This window comes from Artemia sp. Qi Xiang Cuo, chromosome 11 (genome assembly GCF_049724085.1).
Source record: "Artemia sp. Qi Xiang Cuo chromosome 11, ASM4972408v1, whole genome shotgun sequence".
In the NCBI taxonomy this organism is placed as follows: Eukaryota; Metazoa; Arthropoda; class Branchiopoda; order Anostraca; family Artemiidae; genus Artemia; species Artemia sp. Qi Xiang Cuo.
The window spans coordinates 64,829,376-64,847,321 of record NC_142804.1 but is presented as its reverse complement, the minus strand read 5'-3'; the positions used below and the strand labels follow the sequence as shown (position 1 = coordinate 64,847,321).

At 35.2% G+C, this 17,946-nt stretch overlaps 1 protein-coding gene across 8 annotated transcripts in view; it reads right to left on the bottom strand.

Annotated features, from left to right (window-relative positions):
- LOC148947248 (zinc-regulated GTPase metalloprotein activator 1-like) overlaps nucleotides 1–17,946 on the bottom strand; it is a 261,597-nt gene that overhangs the window by 209,267 nt on the left and 34,384 nt on the right. For all 8 annotated transcript variants that reach the window (XM_089097348.1, XM_089097347.1, XM_089097351.1 and 5 more), the window contains exon 5: nucleotides 15,494–15,587. In XM_089097348.1, the coding sequence (XP_088953474.1) occupies nucleotides 15,494–15,587 (94 nt within the window). The remainder of the gene's footprint in view (nucleotides 1–15,493; nucleotides 15,588–17,946) is intronic.

Sequence of the window (17,946 nt, the reverse complement as noted above, 5' to 3'; positions counted from 1 at the left end):
ATTTCTTTTGTTGAAATGCAAGAGTTGGAATATTTCAGTAGTGTTTTGTTGTGCTTTACCTTATCAAACTTACATTCTCTTGATTTTTCAAAGTTCATTTTGGATTTCTTTCGTTGAAATGCAAGAGTTGGAATTTTTCAGTAGTGTTTTGTTGTGGTTTACCTTATCAAACTTACATTCTCTTGATTTTTCAAAGTTCATTTTGGAATTTCTTTCGTTGAAATGCAAGAGTTGGAATATTTCACTTGTTTTCTCGTGGTTTACCTTGTCATAGTTACATTCTCTTGATTTTTCAAAGTTCATTTTTGATTTTTTTCGTTGAAATGGAAGAGTTAGAATATTTCAGTAGTGTTTTGTTGTGCTTTACCTTGTCACAGTTACATTCTATTGATTTTTAAAAGTCCATATTGGATAGCCTTCATGAACATATATGAGTTTGATTATTTCCATAGTGGTTTATTGTGGTTTACCCTGTCACATTTACATTCTCATGACGTTTCAAGTTTATTTTAGATTTCTTTGATTGAATTGCACTAGTAAGAACATTTCAGGAGTGTTTTGTCGTGGTTTACCTTGTCACAGTTACATTCTCTTGATTTTTCAAAGTTCATTTTGGATTTTTTTCGTTGAAATGCATGACTTGGAATATTTAAGTAGTGGTTTGTCGTGGTTTACCTTGTGACAGTTACATTCTCTTGATTTTTCAAAGTTCATTTTAGATTTCTTTCGTTGAAATGCAAGAGTTGGAATATTTCATTAGTGTTTTTTGATGGTTTACCTTGTCACAGTTACATTCTCTTGATTTTTCAAAGTTCATTTTGGAATTCTTTCGTTGAAATGCTTAAGTTGGAATATTTAAGCAGTGGTTTGTCCTGATTTGCCTTGTGAAAATTACATTCTCTTGATTTTTCATAGTTCATTTTTGTATTTCATTCCTTGAAATGGAATTTGGAATATTACAGTAGTGTTTTGTCATGGTTTACCTAGTCGCAGTTACATTCTATAGATGTTTCAAAGTTCATTTTGGATTTCTTTCGTTGAAAAGAAATCCCATATCCGACATCATTTGTCGGATATGTCGGGCAAAATTTTTTTTATCAAGGTTACGTGCGCGCACGTAACTTCATCTAAATTAACCTTAAAAAATGAAATAAAGCTATGTAGACTTTGCATGTCTCTCTCACTATGTATGCCCCGTCGCGGTGTACACTCCATGTCTTTCTCGTTTTTTGTGTGTCTAAATCTACGTATTTGTATGTGTTTTTATATCTCACACTCTTTTTGCCTGTGTGTGTGTCTGGGTGGGAGTTTGCTCATTCCAATGCATTTCCGGCCGCCCTAAGTGAACTTAAATTAACTCAAATTTTTGCATATCTCTCTCACTATGATAGTGGGTCTGATAGGGTGCAGTACTATCTATACCCGGTCGAACCTAAATTCAACGTAACGAGACATGAAGTCAAAATGAATTGAACTTGAATTTTATGACTGTTGTCTGATGTATCCGATAATAACTTTGAAAACAAATTTATTATTTCTGATACTCAGATTTTGTCTGTTTTTCCGATGTATATGACATTTGATGCTGATAATGTATTTAAGGAATGTTGATAAAAAAAAATTTTCGCTCTGACACTTAGATTCTGTCAATTTTATCCGATGTATCTGACAAAAGATGTTGATAAAAAAATTTATTCACTCTAACACTTAGATTTTGTCAACTTTTTCTTATGTATCCGAGAAATGGATAATGATATAGAATTTAATCACAAGCGACTTCAATCGATAATGAATGTTAATAAAGAATTTGTTCAATTTTTTTTTCATAATTTCCTGAATTAAATTTCTGTATTGTGTATCCAAGAGGTTAATTCAAGAAAGAGTTTGTTACTTACTTACTTACTTACTTACAATTTTTTCATAATGACATATCCAACAACGGATGTTGATAAAGAATTTATTCATTCTGATACCTAGATTTTGTCAATGTTACCGCATGTGTCTGACAATAGATATATGCAAATTCCTTTTCCTGTACCTCCGATATTTTAATAGACATTCTAGACGTTTGATATGCTAGCTTACTCTAGAAATAGTGAACAGATGACAATGTAATGCATAATATATTTTTAATGAAATAATACTAAGTATAATCTTAATACAAAAATATATTATGATACATTATTAATATCAATGATCAACTTTGGACATTTCGAAGCTGTTCCATAAAATAGTTCACCATGTTCTCTCTTGATATTGTAGCTATTGTCTTCTCTTAGTTCGTAATCAGTAGAATAATCATTATTCCATTTTGAGTCATACACAATTTTACTGGTGTGTCATCAACAGGCTCAATATGCTTTTCGTCTTTGGTATTATTTGCAACTTTATGTCAATCTTGACATTGGGGGTAACCAATCATCATTGAACACCATCTTTCTCATGAAAAAAAGTCCTAAATTTCTAAACTAGTGTTTAAAAGCATATCCACAATATCATTTTCCGTGTCCTGAATAATATATCAGTAAATTTTGTAAAGGTATTTGAACCACAACGTAAAAGCTTCATGCAATAGTCCAATGATGGAGAATCAGTTTTCAATATGTCGACAAGCATTCCTTAAGAAAGTATCTTCCTTTGAATAGACAGCTCTAGAAAATCCCCATCTAGAATCAAACGTTTTTCCATAAACACTAGATTCCCCAAGATTCGCTCTTTCTCAAATCTATCCATGTTTTAGAGTCCTAACACTCTCACAATCAACTTCAGACTAATCAGAATTTTGTTTCTACTCTAAAAACATGCACTAGTCTACAATAGAAAGAAAAATCGCTCCAGCCTAAATTCAACGTAACATGGCATGAAGCCAAAAGGAATAGATCTTAGATTTTATGAATGTTATCTGATTTATCTGATAAAAAATTCGAAAAAAAAATTATTCACTCCAACACTTGGATTTTGTCAACTTTTTCCTATGTATCCGATAAATGAATGTAGATATAGAATTTAATCACTCCTATACTTAGATTTTGTGAAATTGCTGTATTGTCTGTCTAGGAAGCGACATCAATCAATAATGAATGTTAATAAAGAATGTGTTTAATTTTTTTTCATAATTTCCTGAATTAAATTTCTGTATTGTGTATCCAAGAGGTGAATTCAAGAAAGAGTCTGTTACTTACTTTTTTACTTACTTACAATTTTTTTTCATAATGAAATATCCAACAACGGATGTTGATAAAGAATTTATTCATTCTGATAGTATTTTCATGTTTTTTGCAAGCCATTCGTACTATACCTTAAACGCATTCAGATATTTCCTTGATAAATAAATTTTGTCCGACATATCCGACAAATGATGTCGATAAAGCATTTATTCAGTCTGATACTTACATTTTGTCAATTTTATCCGATGTATCTGACAGAGGATGTTGATAAAAAAAATTTATTCACTCTAACACTTAGATTTTGTCGATTATATTCGATGTATCTGACAAAAGATGTTGAGAAAAAAAATATTCACTCTGACACTTAGATTTTGTCAATTTGACCTGACGTAATTTTGTCAACTTTTTCCTATGTATCCGAGAAATGAATATGTTGATATATAATTTAATCACTCTTATACTTAGATTTTGCGAAATTGCTGTATTGTCTGTCTAGGAAACGACATCAATCGATAATGAATGTTAATAAAGAATTTGTTCATTTTTTTCATAATTTCCTGAATTAAATTTCTGTATTGTGTATCCAAGAAGTGAATTCAAGAAAGAGTTTGTTACTTACTTACTTTTTTACTTACTTATAATTTTTTTTCATAATGACATATCCAACAACGGATGTTGATAAAGAATTTATTCATTCTGATAGTCAATTCAATTCAATTCAATTTTATTTGAATAAAAACATGACACAAACAGCAATAATAATAAGGATCCTAGAAGATAACTTGTTAAAAATCAAAAAAAGAAAAAAATTAAAGTAACACTGAGAAAAAAAAAATAGAAGAATAAAACATGGTTAATTAGAGCAAATTTTTTAAAAATGGAAAAATTAAATTATAATATCAAGTTTTGTTACATTTTTATTCAACTTGCAAAAACTTGTGGCAAGTTCAACACTGAAGGGAATTTTGTTCCATTGAATAATAGATTTGTAAATGGGAGATTGCTGGGCAGCACTTGAAACTCATTTAGGAATTTTAAAGGATCTATTAGATGAACGGAGGCAGTGGGCTTCCGAATTATTAATATTATAATAGGTTAGTAGTTGAGGTGGAAGATTATTGTGGAAAGCAGAGTAAGCAAGCGATAAGTTTAGTTTTTGTATGATTTGATCAAGTGGAGCTATTCCAAAATATGAATACAAATCACGAGTTGGATATAGAAGGGGAAGCCGAAAAACCGCTTTAATGGCACGGTTTTGGGCAAATTTGAGTTTTTTAGGGAAGGACCGTTTTGTATTTCCCCAAACAGATCCGCAATAAGAAAGTTAAGGAAAAATAAAAGAATAATAGAGGGTAACTAGGATGTCAGGAGGAAAAAAATAATTCACACGGTTAATCATAGCTACTTGTCTAAAAATTATTGCTGTGATGTAAGAAATATGATTAGAGAATGACAAGCATGAGTCAATAAATACACCAAGAAACTTGGCAACCTCCACTTGTGGGAGGATGTTGGAGGAGTACCTGAGACCAAGAGCAGGTTGAATAACGTTTTTGTTGTAGGGGGTTCTGAATAATACTATTTGACTTTTTTTGCTATTAATGGTCATGTTATTCGTAAGGCACCACGCCTGGACTCTGTTCAGAAGGACTTGGGCAGACGTTATTGCCAATGGTAGATTGGTGCCAGTGATGAAGAAGTTGCTGTCATCAGCAAATAATACAGGATACACTGAAGGGCCCAGGTCTATAATTGATATATATATCATTGATATATAGGAGAAATAAAATAGGGCCTAGAACGGAGCCTTGCGGGACACCCCTCCGAACAGTTAAGGGCTGAGAGTATACTCCACCCAGGCTCACACTTTGTACCCTTCCAGATAGATAAGAATCAAACCAAGAGAGGGGAACAACACGAATACCATAACTATTTAATTTACTTATTAAAATACTATGATCGACTATGTCAAAGGCCTTAGAAAAATCCAAAAATAAGCCCAATACAGTTTTTTAAGGGTCGAGTTGTGAGCGTATGAACTGTGTGGCGCCAATTAGAGCATGAGAAGTTGAGAATTTCGGCCTAAAGCCATATTGGTAAGGAGAAATCAAGGATACGGAGTGCTGACTGTCAAACAGAAAGGGAGACAGACGTCTGAAGATGATTCTCTCGAGCACTTTGGATATAACAGGAAGAATTGAGATTGGACGATAATTACTTATCTCAGTTGGCTCGCCCTTTTTAAGAACTGGAATAACAATGGCTGACTTAAGTAAATCAGGGAAAACTCCGTGGGTTAAAGATAGGTTGGCAATATACTTGATGGGCTCGTAAACAAAAGGAGAAATGGTCTTCAGGAGCTTATTACTTAATCCAAGACAGTCAGGAGTAAAACTAAAAGGGAGAGAACCGATGATTTGAAGTAGGTCATTGCTATCAGTTGGGCAAAAAAACATGGATATAAAATTGAAGCAAGGGAATACAGCCTGTGAGGAGGAGCGGGATTCAGTATGAGGAACATTAGAAAAAAAATTATTAAATGCATCAGGTGCATGTAAGGGATCAATTAATCTACCATTTGTGTCTTTAAGCCGAATAGGTATAGACTTTGATTTTCTATTTTTTGAAAGTATATCATTAATGGTGGACCGAATCTTTTTCCCCGACAAATACCCGACAAATGATGTTTCCAACTCATGCATTTCAACGAAAGAAATCCAAAATGAACTTTGAAAAATCAATAGAATGTAACTGTGACAAGGTAAACCATGACAAAACACTACTGAAATATTCCAAATCTTCCATTTCAACGAAAAAAATTCAAAAATGAACTTTGAAAAATCAAGAGAATGTAACTGTCACAAGGTAAACCACGACAAACCACTACTTAAATATTCCAAGTCATGCATTTCAACGAAAAAAATCCAGAATGAACTTTGAAAAATCAAGAGAATGTAACTGTGACAAGGTAAACCACGACAAAACACTACTGAAATATTCCAACTCTTGCATTTCAACGAAACAAATCAAAAATGAACTTTGAAAAATCACGAGAATGTAACTGTGACAAGGTGAACCGCGACAAACCACTACTGAAATATTCCAAGTCATGCATTTCAACGAAAGAAGTACAAAATGAACTTTGGAAAATCAAGACAATGTAACTGTGACAAGGTAAACCACGACAAAACACTACTGAAATATTCCAACTCTTGCATTTCAACGAAAGAAATCCAAAATGAACTTTGAAAAATCAAGAGAATGTAACTCTTACAAGATAGACCATAACAAAACACAACTGAAATATTCCAACTCTTGCATTTCAAAGAAAGAAATCCAAAATGAACTTTGAAAAATCAAGAGAATGTAACTATGACATGGTAAATCAAGAGAAAAAACTACTTAAATATTCCAACTCTTGCATTTCAACGAAAGAAATTCCAAAATGAACTTTGAAAAATCAAGAGAATGTAAGTGTGATAAGGTAAACCACAACAAAACACTACTGAAATATCCCAACTCCTGCATTTCAACGAAAGAAATCCAAAATGAACTTTGAAAAATCAAGAGAATGTGAGTTTGACAAGGTAAAGCACAACAAAACACTACTGAAACATTCCAACTCTTGCATTTCAATGAAAGAAATCCAAAATGAACTTTGAAAAATAAGGAGAATGTAACTGTGACAAGGTAAACCAAAACAAAACACTACTAAAATATTCCAACTCTTGCATTTCAACGAAAGAAATCCAAAATAAACTTTGAAAAATCAAGAGAAAGTAATTGTGACAAGGTAAAGCACAACAAAACACTACTGAAATATTCCAATTCTTGCATTTCAACGAACGAAATCCAAAATGAACTTTGAAAAATCAAGAGAATGTAAGTGTGACAAGGTAAACCATAACAAACACTAATGAAATATTCCAACTCTTGCATTTCAAAGAAAGAAATCCAAAATGAACTTTGAAAAATCAATAGAATGTAACTGTGACAAAGTAAACCACAACAAAACACTACTGAAATATTCCAACTCTTGCACTTCAACGAAAGAAATCCAAAATGGACTTCGAAAAATCAAGAGAAAGTAATTGTGACAAGGTAAAGCACAACAAAACACTACTGAAATATTCCAACTCTTGCATTCTAATGAAAGAAATCCAAAATGAAGTTTGAAAAATCAAGAGAATGTAAGTGTGACAAGGTAAACCACGACAAAACACTACTGAAATATTCCAACTCTTGCATTTCAACGAAAGAAATCCATAATGAACTTTGAAAAATCAAGAGAATGTAAGTGTGACAAGGTAAACCACAACAAAACACTACTGAAATATTCCAACTCTTGCATTTCAATGAAAGAAATCTAAAATGAACTTTGAAAAATCAAGAGAATGTAAGTGTGACAAAGTAAACCACGACAAAGCACTACTGAAATATTCCAACTCTTGCATTGCAACGAAACAAATCCAAAATGAACTTTGAAAAATCAATAGAATGTAACTATGATTTTTTTTTGTTTTGTTTTAGGTATGTTTCATCTCATTTAAAGACATGTAAAAACAAAGTTGAAAAAATATATCATGTTAAAAAAAATAATAAAAAAAATTTTAAAAAAATTCAAAAAAAAATGGGGGGAGGGGGCCAAAAAGTTGTAGAGGAGGGGGTGCCCATCGAGTTTGGGGATAGGGGACCTTTTGGGTTTTGGTGTATCTGCTGGTTAGGGTCGTTGTAGCTTATGATCCTTGATGGTTCGTACTCATATACACCTTACTACTTGATTTGCAAGGATTTCTAAGGTTTGTTCTGAATTTCATTATTAAAATTATTTTCTTGCCATCTACAAAGTCTTGCCATCTAACGTTATATTTTCGTGCCATCTACTAACTTTTTAGTATACTATAACGTTAGACTCTATTTTAAACTGACAACACTGTTCAAACGCCACTTGTGTATTATACAGAACGGATCGAAGAAGTAAAGCTATCCATTATTAAAATTCTTTTCTAGCCATCTACATCTCTCTTAGTATCAACTTTTTAGTATACTATAACGTTAGACTCTTTTTTAAACTCACAACGCTGTTCAAACGCCATTGAGGTTACCTTAACTGCTAATCACTTTAACCCTTTTTCTCCATCGTCATACGATCCAATTCGCAAATGTTATCTAGCTCTGTTTTTTCCCTATTATTCAAATAAGATCGTTCGGACAGTCCAATTCACGAAGCCCTTATCCCTTTTTGCAAATGACAATCCAACAATTCTAATTCTAGCATCCACGAAAACGTAGAATTAAAACAAACTTGTGTAACAAGCTACACTTCAGGAGCCGTTGGGTACTCTCCACTCCTACTGGTCACTTTTTGCAATTTACCCGTGAAACTGTAGTGCCTCAGGCGTAGGTTTCAAACCCTATACACTATCACGATGAACGAAGTTGCTAGACATGTTTTTTTTTGTTTTTGTTTTTTTTATCACCTTGTTTGGACAGGTACCAAGGGAACATAAGGCAAGCAAATAGCATGTAGTTTCAAAACGTGTTTAATCACGTGTAGAGGTGCCATAGAATAACATAGGAAGGAACATAGTGTCCCCAAATAGCATTGGAAGGAACATAGTCCTATAGAATAGCATAGGAAGGAACATAATCCCTTAGAATAGCATAGGAAGGAATATAAACCCTTAGAATAGCATTGGAAGGAATATAGTGTCCCCAAATAGTATTGGAAGGAACATAGTCCTAGAGAATAGCATAGGAAGGAACATAAACCCTTAGAATAGCATAGGAAGGAGCATAAACCCTTAGAATAGTATAGCAAGGAAAATAAGCCCTTAGAATAGCATAGGAAGGAACATAGTGTTCCCAAATAGCATTGGAAGGAACATAGTGTCCCCAAATAGCATGGGAAGGAACATAAACCCTTAGAATAGCTTGGGAGGGAACATAATCCGTTAGAATAGCATAGGAGGGAACATAAACCCTTAGAATAGCATAGGAAGGAACATAATTCAAGCAAATTCATAGGCACATGCCCTGAAAAGGTGCCAAGGAACGTAATCCCACCAAATAGCACAGGAAGGAACATAAACCAAGCAAATCCATAAGTACATGCTCTGGAAAGGTGCCAAGGAACGTAATCCACCCAAATAGCACAGGAAGGAACATAATCCACCCAAAATGGTACTTAGTCCTCTACTAACTAGGCCCCCTCTCACACTCATTTTTTTCTCAGTCACTCAATCAAAATTTCGATACATCCATAGTCGAGAATCTAATAACTATCGCTTTAAGGTTGACTTAACCCTCCATAGTCCTCGGGCGAAGGGCTGCAAGTTATGAGGTTTGCCCATTGTTTACACATAGTATTGATTATTGGGAAGCATACAGACGTTTTCAGGAGGGATTTTTTCTAGTGTGTGGGGGTCGGGGGGAGGGGCTTATGCGGGAGGATCTTTCCATGGAGGATGTTTTTATGGGGGAAGGGACATTTCTATGAAGGGAGCACCGGATTTCCAAGCATTATTTAAGAAGCGATCAGAAATTAAATAAAAAAACAAGTTTTTTCAACTGAAAGTAAGGAGCAACATTAAAACTTAAAACGAACAGAAATTATTATGTATATGAGTTTTCCCCTAGTCAATACCCCGCTCTTTACGCTAAACTTTTTATAGTACTTCGAAAAGAGCTATCTATTCTAATTAAACGGCCTTTGTGATTCAAGGAACAAAATTCGAACTTCAGCGTAAAGAGCGAGGTATTGACTAAGGGGAAAACTTCCCCTTATACGTAATAATTTCTGTTCGTGTTAGGTTTTAATGTTGCTCTTTCAGTTGAAAAAACTTGTTTTTTTTTATTTAATCCTGCTAAGATCACTCTCAAAGTTCGATTGACCGGTTCTATCAACCTGCAAAGCGGCCAAATAATTAAACGGTCGCTGCATATAAATTTGATACAAACAAGAGAAAATTAACCCAGGTCGGAACATTTAAGAATCATAATGACGTGGTAAGTATTCACGCACTTTTGTCCAACTGTCAATCATCATTTTGACAGTTTTTCCAGTTCCTAAGGCTTCTAATTTCATTTAGCAAACTATTTAAGAAAAAAATTTTAAGGGCACTGGGAGGGGGGAAATAACCTTCCCAAGGCTGCGACCTATCTAGATCGTTTTCTCACATCAAATAAATACTAGTAGCCTATGCTAATATTCAGAAAAACCTTATCGTACCATTTGTAAGATATTTTCCAGAGAAATTTCCTATAGATTAGGTATTTCCTACAAATTTTCTACCAAGTTTCCTACAAATTCCTACGAAAATTCCTACGAAATTTCCTACAAATTTTGGGTACCCGATTGGCTGACCGTATCTCAAACAGTAAGCTGTACGTAAAATGTGGGTCAATCCTGCTTTCTAGGGCTATAATGAGAGAAAAGTTGAGACGGGCTAGGACACGCTCTGCGGATGAAGGATGACAGATTGCCAAAGATATTCCTTGTCGGCCCACCATCTAGGGCCAAACGAAACGCAGGTTGTCCCTGAATGGGGTGGGAGGATGGATTCGTAAGGAAAGATTTAAGGGAAATAGGAACGTCTTAGGAGGGTGTAAAAAGGAAGGCTTTAAGTAGACTGGAATGAAAGAGGAGCCTGCAAACCTGATTTGGCCTCAGGCAACTTGGCACGGCAGCGAGTTGTTAGTAGTAGTAGTAATAACGATCATGTCTACCTTTCTTTTATTTAATGGGTTTGAGCCTCCCACGAGCTCACATATTGTACCTTAAGTGTTGGTAGTAACTACTTATAATTTTTATTTATATTGTTTCCGCTTTACTAACAAATTTTTAGGTGGGATGCTTCTCAAAAGATTTCGTATAGCCATAAGTTGTCATCTTAAATGTGTTACAAACAGAATCCTTGAAGGCCGCTGTGAATTTCATTTTATGTTATGTTCATTCGTGCACTTAAACTTAAAGCGACTCTGAAAATCCAATAAATAGCAACTTTATAAACGTTGTTATTGCTATATTTTACTAAATAAAATTATTCATTCAATACTGGGCAGTGACGGTTTTAGCCCTCATAAACCCGGGGAGGGAAGGTATACAAAAGTAATTTTGTTAGTTAATTAGTACTTTAACAGGAGCGTAAAATACAAAATAAAAGAAATTTAATGTCAGATGTCAAGAAAAACTGGGGGTCAGCTAACCCCCCCGCCCCGTCCCCACGCCCAGGCCTAGAACCACCACTGATACTGGACCTCTCTTATGAGTGTTGCAAAACTGCAAAAGATCGTTAGAACCAAAACGCTAGATTATTAGCCTAGATTATAAAGCCTGGATTATTAGCCCTAGAATATAAAGCCCTATAGGGCTTTCGAGACTTTCGTCAAGTAAGTTCCTCTCACCTTATATATATTTTATTTTATCTTAGCCTATATATATATTTTATCTATATCTTTTATCTTGATTGAATTTGTTATAATTATTTTTATTTTATATTTGTATTACTTATTATTATTTTTAATTCAGTTATTTTTATATTTGTTTAATATATAGGTTACAGTTTATTTATTTTTGGTCTAATTATAATAGAATTATTTAAATAGGTGAGGTTTTTTTCAATGGCTGTGTTACGTAAGTTACGTCGATTTTCGTGCGACCGCAAACCCTCATCGGTTTTCTCCAGCGCGAAAGCTTTGTTTATTCATTTATTTATTTGTGAAAGTGAAAATTTTTATACAGATATTATATATGTCTTATACCAGTGGCGCCATTTCAGAAAACCTTGGGGGGGGGGGGCAAAGATTGATTTTGGGCCCCGTCCAGACTCAAAATGTAATTACTCTGTTTGGTAGACAACTCTTGAAATTAGTGTTCGAATACACATTAAAGCAATGTAATTTATTTATATTTTGCCTTTTGCAACCTGGTTAGGGACCAAAAAATCGTTACAAGATGGAACATTTACCACACAAATTAAAAACTGAAAGTTACGTGCAGTTACTTAAGCAATGGATATCTCCTTGGCTTCGTCCACAAGCTTTTCAAAAGCGAGCTCCTTCACTGCAGCCTTTTCAGAGGACATAAGGAGCAAATGCGAAAGTCGTTCGTAGTCCATTGTTGTCCGAAGGTAATCCTTCACAAATGTCAACACAGAGAAAAATCGTTCATTTGAGCATTTTGTGAGCGGGAGTGTGAGGACTACCCTCACGACCTCAAGAACCTCAGAAGAAGCTTCTTTCAACCCTTCTAGGCTTTAGAAAAGATCTAAATCGTTTACCGGTTTCTGTGGAAGCTGCGACACATATGCACGAGCTATCAAAGCTTGACTCGTCAGCTCTATCGACAGTCAATGCTCAGCACCTCATTCTCGAGAAGTAAATCTGTGTTCATGAAGTCTTCAGATTTGGGGTTACAGCGTCGTGTGGCTTCTAGTACTGGCAGCTGGACAGAAAAACACTCTTCAAACTCATTTACCACTCTGTCACAACCTCGTTGAACTCTCTTCGCATTTTCTCTTCTGTGCTTGTGCCCTCAGTTTCAGTGCAGTGCTTTCCAAGTGTTGATGTCGTCAAATAGTCCCTGAGTCTTCCGGATATCTTCTGAACTCGTTTTGATTTTTCTGGTATGGTTGAAGCAAGAGCGCTTGTTTCAGAACAGCTCCGACATTAATAGCCATCTTCTTAGACTTGCCGTATAGGATTCGAAAACACTCGACATCTTGCATTATCTTCAGTTGGTTTTTGTTGTGGTGATTAAAGTGCAGGCGTTTAAACTGATCAGATCTGGTGCCTGTACTTGTTGAGAAAGAGGGTTGATCACTGCAAGAACTTCGTGAATGACATACAAACTGAATATGAAGGAAACGACTCTAGTTGATTCTTAGGACCTGTAGCATCTGCCGCTTCCTCCCTGTCAGAAGATTCTTCAGCAACTGACAGAACTGCGAGTATGCAGTCATATCTTACCAGAATTTTAGCCACTGACCAATACCAGCAAGACTAACGTGTCACAACTGCCCTTTCAAGCGTTACCACGGACACGTTGGCATTTTTCTGGGCCTCGACAAACAACTGGTATCGAGTGTTGCTGTTGGGGACAAAATCATAACCTGTTTGCAAAACTGAAAATACCGACGAAATTCTTTGTATTTTCTGTCAGCACGGTTCGTCAGCACGGCAAATATTCTCAGCACGGCTGAGAACGGCACGTGCTCAGCCTGAGGCCTGAGGTAACGTTCTGGTAGAGTGGTAACATTCTGAGGTAGAGTGGTAACGTTCTGAGGAACGTTCTCAGCACGGCTGAGAACGGCAAAATATTTTACTTCTCTGACTACTTTCGCAATAAAACATTCAATTTTATTTCCTATAACCTCAATGTATTCGTTTCGGTACTCCTGTGACAAGTAATGGACATAGGCCTTGCTAGACTTGTCCATCAGGTCCGGGTTGATTTCCGTTAAAAGACCATCTCAACGAAATTCCCTCGATTGGGACTGGACTCTCCTTCATTATGGCCACGAAACGAAAGACCTTGCCGTTCAAGTAAGACTGTAGTTTTTAGCAGAGCCTTTAAATATCGTCTGTTCTCTAATATTTCCTTTTCCCGTTTTTTGGAGGGGCATGAGGCAACAGATTTGGCCGTCTCCGTCTGAATAGCTGTAAATTTGGTCCAGGAAATGGTACATGCTTTGTGCCGGTCACTGCTTTCGTGTTGCCGTATCACCTCTAATGTCTTTCCACTTTCTCAATCCTACTTCGAAAAATGCTCTTGCCCCATATTTTTCGCCTGATCTTAGCGATGATCCACTGAAGTGTCGGCAACAGAAGCAGATTACCGAGTCCTGTTCTTTTGAATATTCGAGCCATGGATATGCCAAGAAATAGGGGCTGTTGAATTTTTATGTTCGATTCCCGATGGTAGTGACAGGATAGTCAGTCAGAACTGGTTGACAGGGGTTATCATATGGGTTCATGGATACATCTTTACTAATATATATTTCTCCGAGGATTTGCAAAATACAGGGATAAAGGAAGAGAACAGTAAAATAAAGGCCTCTTCATAGCACTACTAGTGCTGTACGAAAAGTGTGGTTCAATACCACTCTCTAGGGCTATAATGAAAGAAAGGTTGAGGTGGCTAGGGCACGTTGTGCGGATGAAGGATGACAGATTGCCGAAGATTGTTCTTTTCGGCTAACCGTCTAGGGCTAAACGGAAAGCAGGTCGTCCCAGTCTGGGATGGGAGGACGTCATAAAAAAAGATTTAAAGGAAATGGGAACTTCGTGGGCGGGTGTAAAAAGGGAGGCACTGAATAGATTGGCATGGAGGAGGAGCGTGCGTAGCAGTGTTGGCCTCAGGCGGCTTGGTCCTGCGGTGAGTTGCTAGTAGTAGTAGTAGTAATAGACCCAGAATTAATAATTCTAACTTAACAACTTAATGCTAGAAATCGTGTACCCGAACTAGTCAAAACTATCAAACAAAATTTGTCCTAAATTATGCTGTGCAAATAGCAAACTCTGATCACAATTATTCACTAACATCACTTTTTTTTAACTTTTGAGTTAACTTTAACTTTTTTAAGTACCAAGGACATCAAAACTAAAAAAAAAGCCACCTTGACCCTCTTAGTCTCTATTCATACCTGAAAACCACGATTCGCGAAGATTTTTCTTTGGGTTGTTTGAAAATAACGAAGTTTTTAGGGCAGTGTTACATTTTTGTCAGTGCTGCGACGTTTAACCGTGAAAATAAACAGTTAAAACTAATTTATTGAATTTGACTACGCTTTTCGTGCGTAAAAATTCAAATATTAACAGTTTATTGCTTCCCAAACACAAATGAACTTTCGTTTTAGATTAGGCTAGATTACATTTGGCAACGTTTTTCGTCCGTAAAAATCGAAACATTAACAATCTGTTGACTCCCAAAGACAAATGCACTTTCTTTTTAGATTTGGCAAGATTACATTTGGCAACGTTTTCCGTCCGTAAAAATTCAAACATTAACAATACGTTGATTCCCAAATGCACCTAAACCTTCCAAGAAAAGCGACATTTTCTTTAGCTGTTTGATACCGTGTGTTTTTATTTTTTAGTTTTTGAAAGAATCTTCAATTTAATTTGTGTAATTTGTAAAATTACTGCAGTAATAAGTGTCTGATTTCAGTTCCTGATAGAAAAATGATTACAAAGCTTGAAAAATACCAAGTATCCCCCAAAACTAGATACGGTTGATGTTTTTTTGCACACTAGCTCCAGTTTCCACCCTTATAAATTACCCGTAATGTTTGTATGGTACGGTAAAAAAAAAATGGCTTTATTACCTTTCGAAAAGACCACCCTCCTTCTGAAACGCCTCTACAATTGTAGAATTACGATTTGCAAGACAGTTTCGAGCATCAACAACAGTAATGATTCCTTTAAGAAAAATTCAAATATATTGCGTCTAAACAATGATCATATCTACAATTTACAGTTAATATAGCATAATATATATACATGTATTATTTGTTTGACATATATAATGAATACATGAAAACACATGAAAAATCAAATACCATCTACTTCCATCGGTTGTAATAATAACAATGAATATACGTCACATTATAGAAGAAAAGAAACTAAAGAGACATAATATCAAAGACAAACTATAAAAGTTGAGTTAGATTCTTGCTCGTTTCTTTGTTTGAGTATTTAACAATATTTAGCTTAAGGCAGCTATTATTCATATTGCCAAAATAAGTACTTGAATAATTTCTTAGACAACACTGCCTTTCGGTTGACCATTCAGAAACTATAGAGGAAAGAAAATATATAGAGGAAAAAAAGCTAAAGAGACATACTATAAAAGACAAACTATAAGAGATGAGTTGGATTCTTATTGGGTTCTTTGTTTTAGTATATAACTATATTTAGCTTAAGACAGCTATTAGTCATGCAGCAGAAATAATCACTTAAATATTATTTAGACAACACTGCCTTCCGATAAACAATTGAAAGGAAAATATATTATTAACTGGTGAAATTTCTTAATTCAACACTGAAAAATAAAAATAAATTTAATACAAAAATAATTATAAGTTCACATCCAGCAACCTTTATCAACGGGAAAAAAACTAGCCTAAACAAAACATATAAAAGAAATGCAGAATTTATTTACTCAGGCAGGAAGGATGGGGTACATAGAAATGGAGTTAGGCTCGTGATAAATAAGGAACCTTCTAGCCTGCTGGTCTTGTTTAGGTTGGGAAGGTATTAATAATAGAATGCCAGTCACTCATTTTACGACTAAAATTGCTATGTGCTACGACTAATAAAATCATTACCACAATATAAATCATGGTTGAGCAAAAGTATGAGACTGAAATCACTTACCTTGTGCCTTATTTGACCAGTCTATCTGTTTCTAAAGGTTTTGCTTTTATAATGCAAAGATGATAAAGGGTTATCAAAGATTAGTGCCCGTTTGAGAGGAAGGGGTAGAGGTTGGTACCTCAAAATATCTTTCCAGGGTAATTCAGTGGCAGATCTAGGGGGAGGGTGGCGGGGGGGTTGCCCGCCCCCCCCCCTAGCGTAGTCTAAAGTAGTGTAATTTACTTAATTAACTCAAGTTTGCGTTAATTAAACTTGCTCCAAACGCGTTTATCGGATCAACCTATTTTGCCCCTCCCCCCCCCCCTAGATTTTTTTTTACTGGATCAGCCTATACTAAAAGTATCAGTCATAGTGGCATAGGCCCCTGTAGAACCGACTGACGGATATAGTAGTGACTCAGATGAATTCTACTTACAGCTATAGGAGCAAATAGATAGGGTCCCAGGTTTTTATTAGGACATCTTAACGCTCAAGTCGGTAGAAATAGGAATAGATGGGTTCTAGCCTAGGTTAAATTTGGTGAAGCAAAAGAAAACAGTAATGACTGCTGCAATTTTTTAGGTATAACAATCTAGTTATAACTAATACGGTGTGTCATAAAATGACCCATAAGCTAAGACAGTATTCACATAATGGCAAGACAGCTAACCTTATTGATTATGTTATTGTAAGCCTAATACTGGCAGGATCAATACAAGATACTAGGGTATATAGGAGTGCCGTTACTGACGTTAAAAGTAAAGATCACCATCTAGTAGTGTCAAGGGTTAATTTCAAGCTGAAATATAAGAAGGGTAACTATCTCCCGGGAAGTTATGATGTTGTTAGACTCCAGAATGTGAATTTGAGAAAAAATTTCCAGGAACAGTTGAATACTAAAGTGGAGAGTTTAAAACTTGATAATGTGGAAGATGGATGGAATAATTATAGGGAAATAATTTATGAAGTCGCTGATGGTGTCTTAGGGAAGAAAGTTAAGAATGCACCTAGGAATAAAACTATAATACAGAAATATTATGTTTAATAGAGAGGAGGAAGGGCTTGTACAAGAACTATCTGAGTGATAGATCATATCGAAATAAAGATAGATTATGTAAGGAAGAGTTAGGGACATTACTTAAAGGATTAAAAGATAATAAGATAATTTTTGAAAAAAAAGTACCTAGCGATTTTAGGAAAACCCTAATTAAATCCCTGTATAAGAAAGGTGATAAGTGTGGGTGTGGTAATTATAGAAGCATTGGCCTGGTTTCTGTAAGTAGCAAATTACTTAGCATGATGACAATTTTTAGAGTTAGAGGTAGTGTAGACAAAGTCTTAAGAGAAGAACGGCGCGGTTTCAGGAAGAACAGAGGATATGTCAACCAAATTTTCACTCTTAGGTTAATAATTGAGAAGTGCC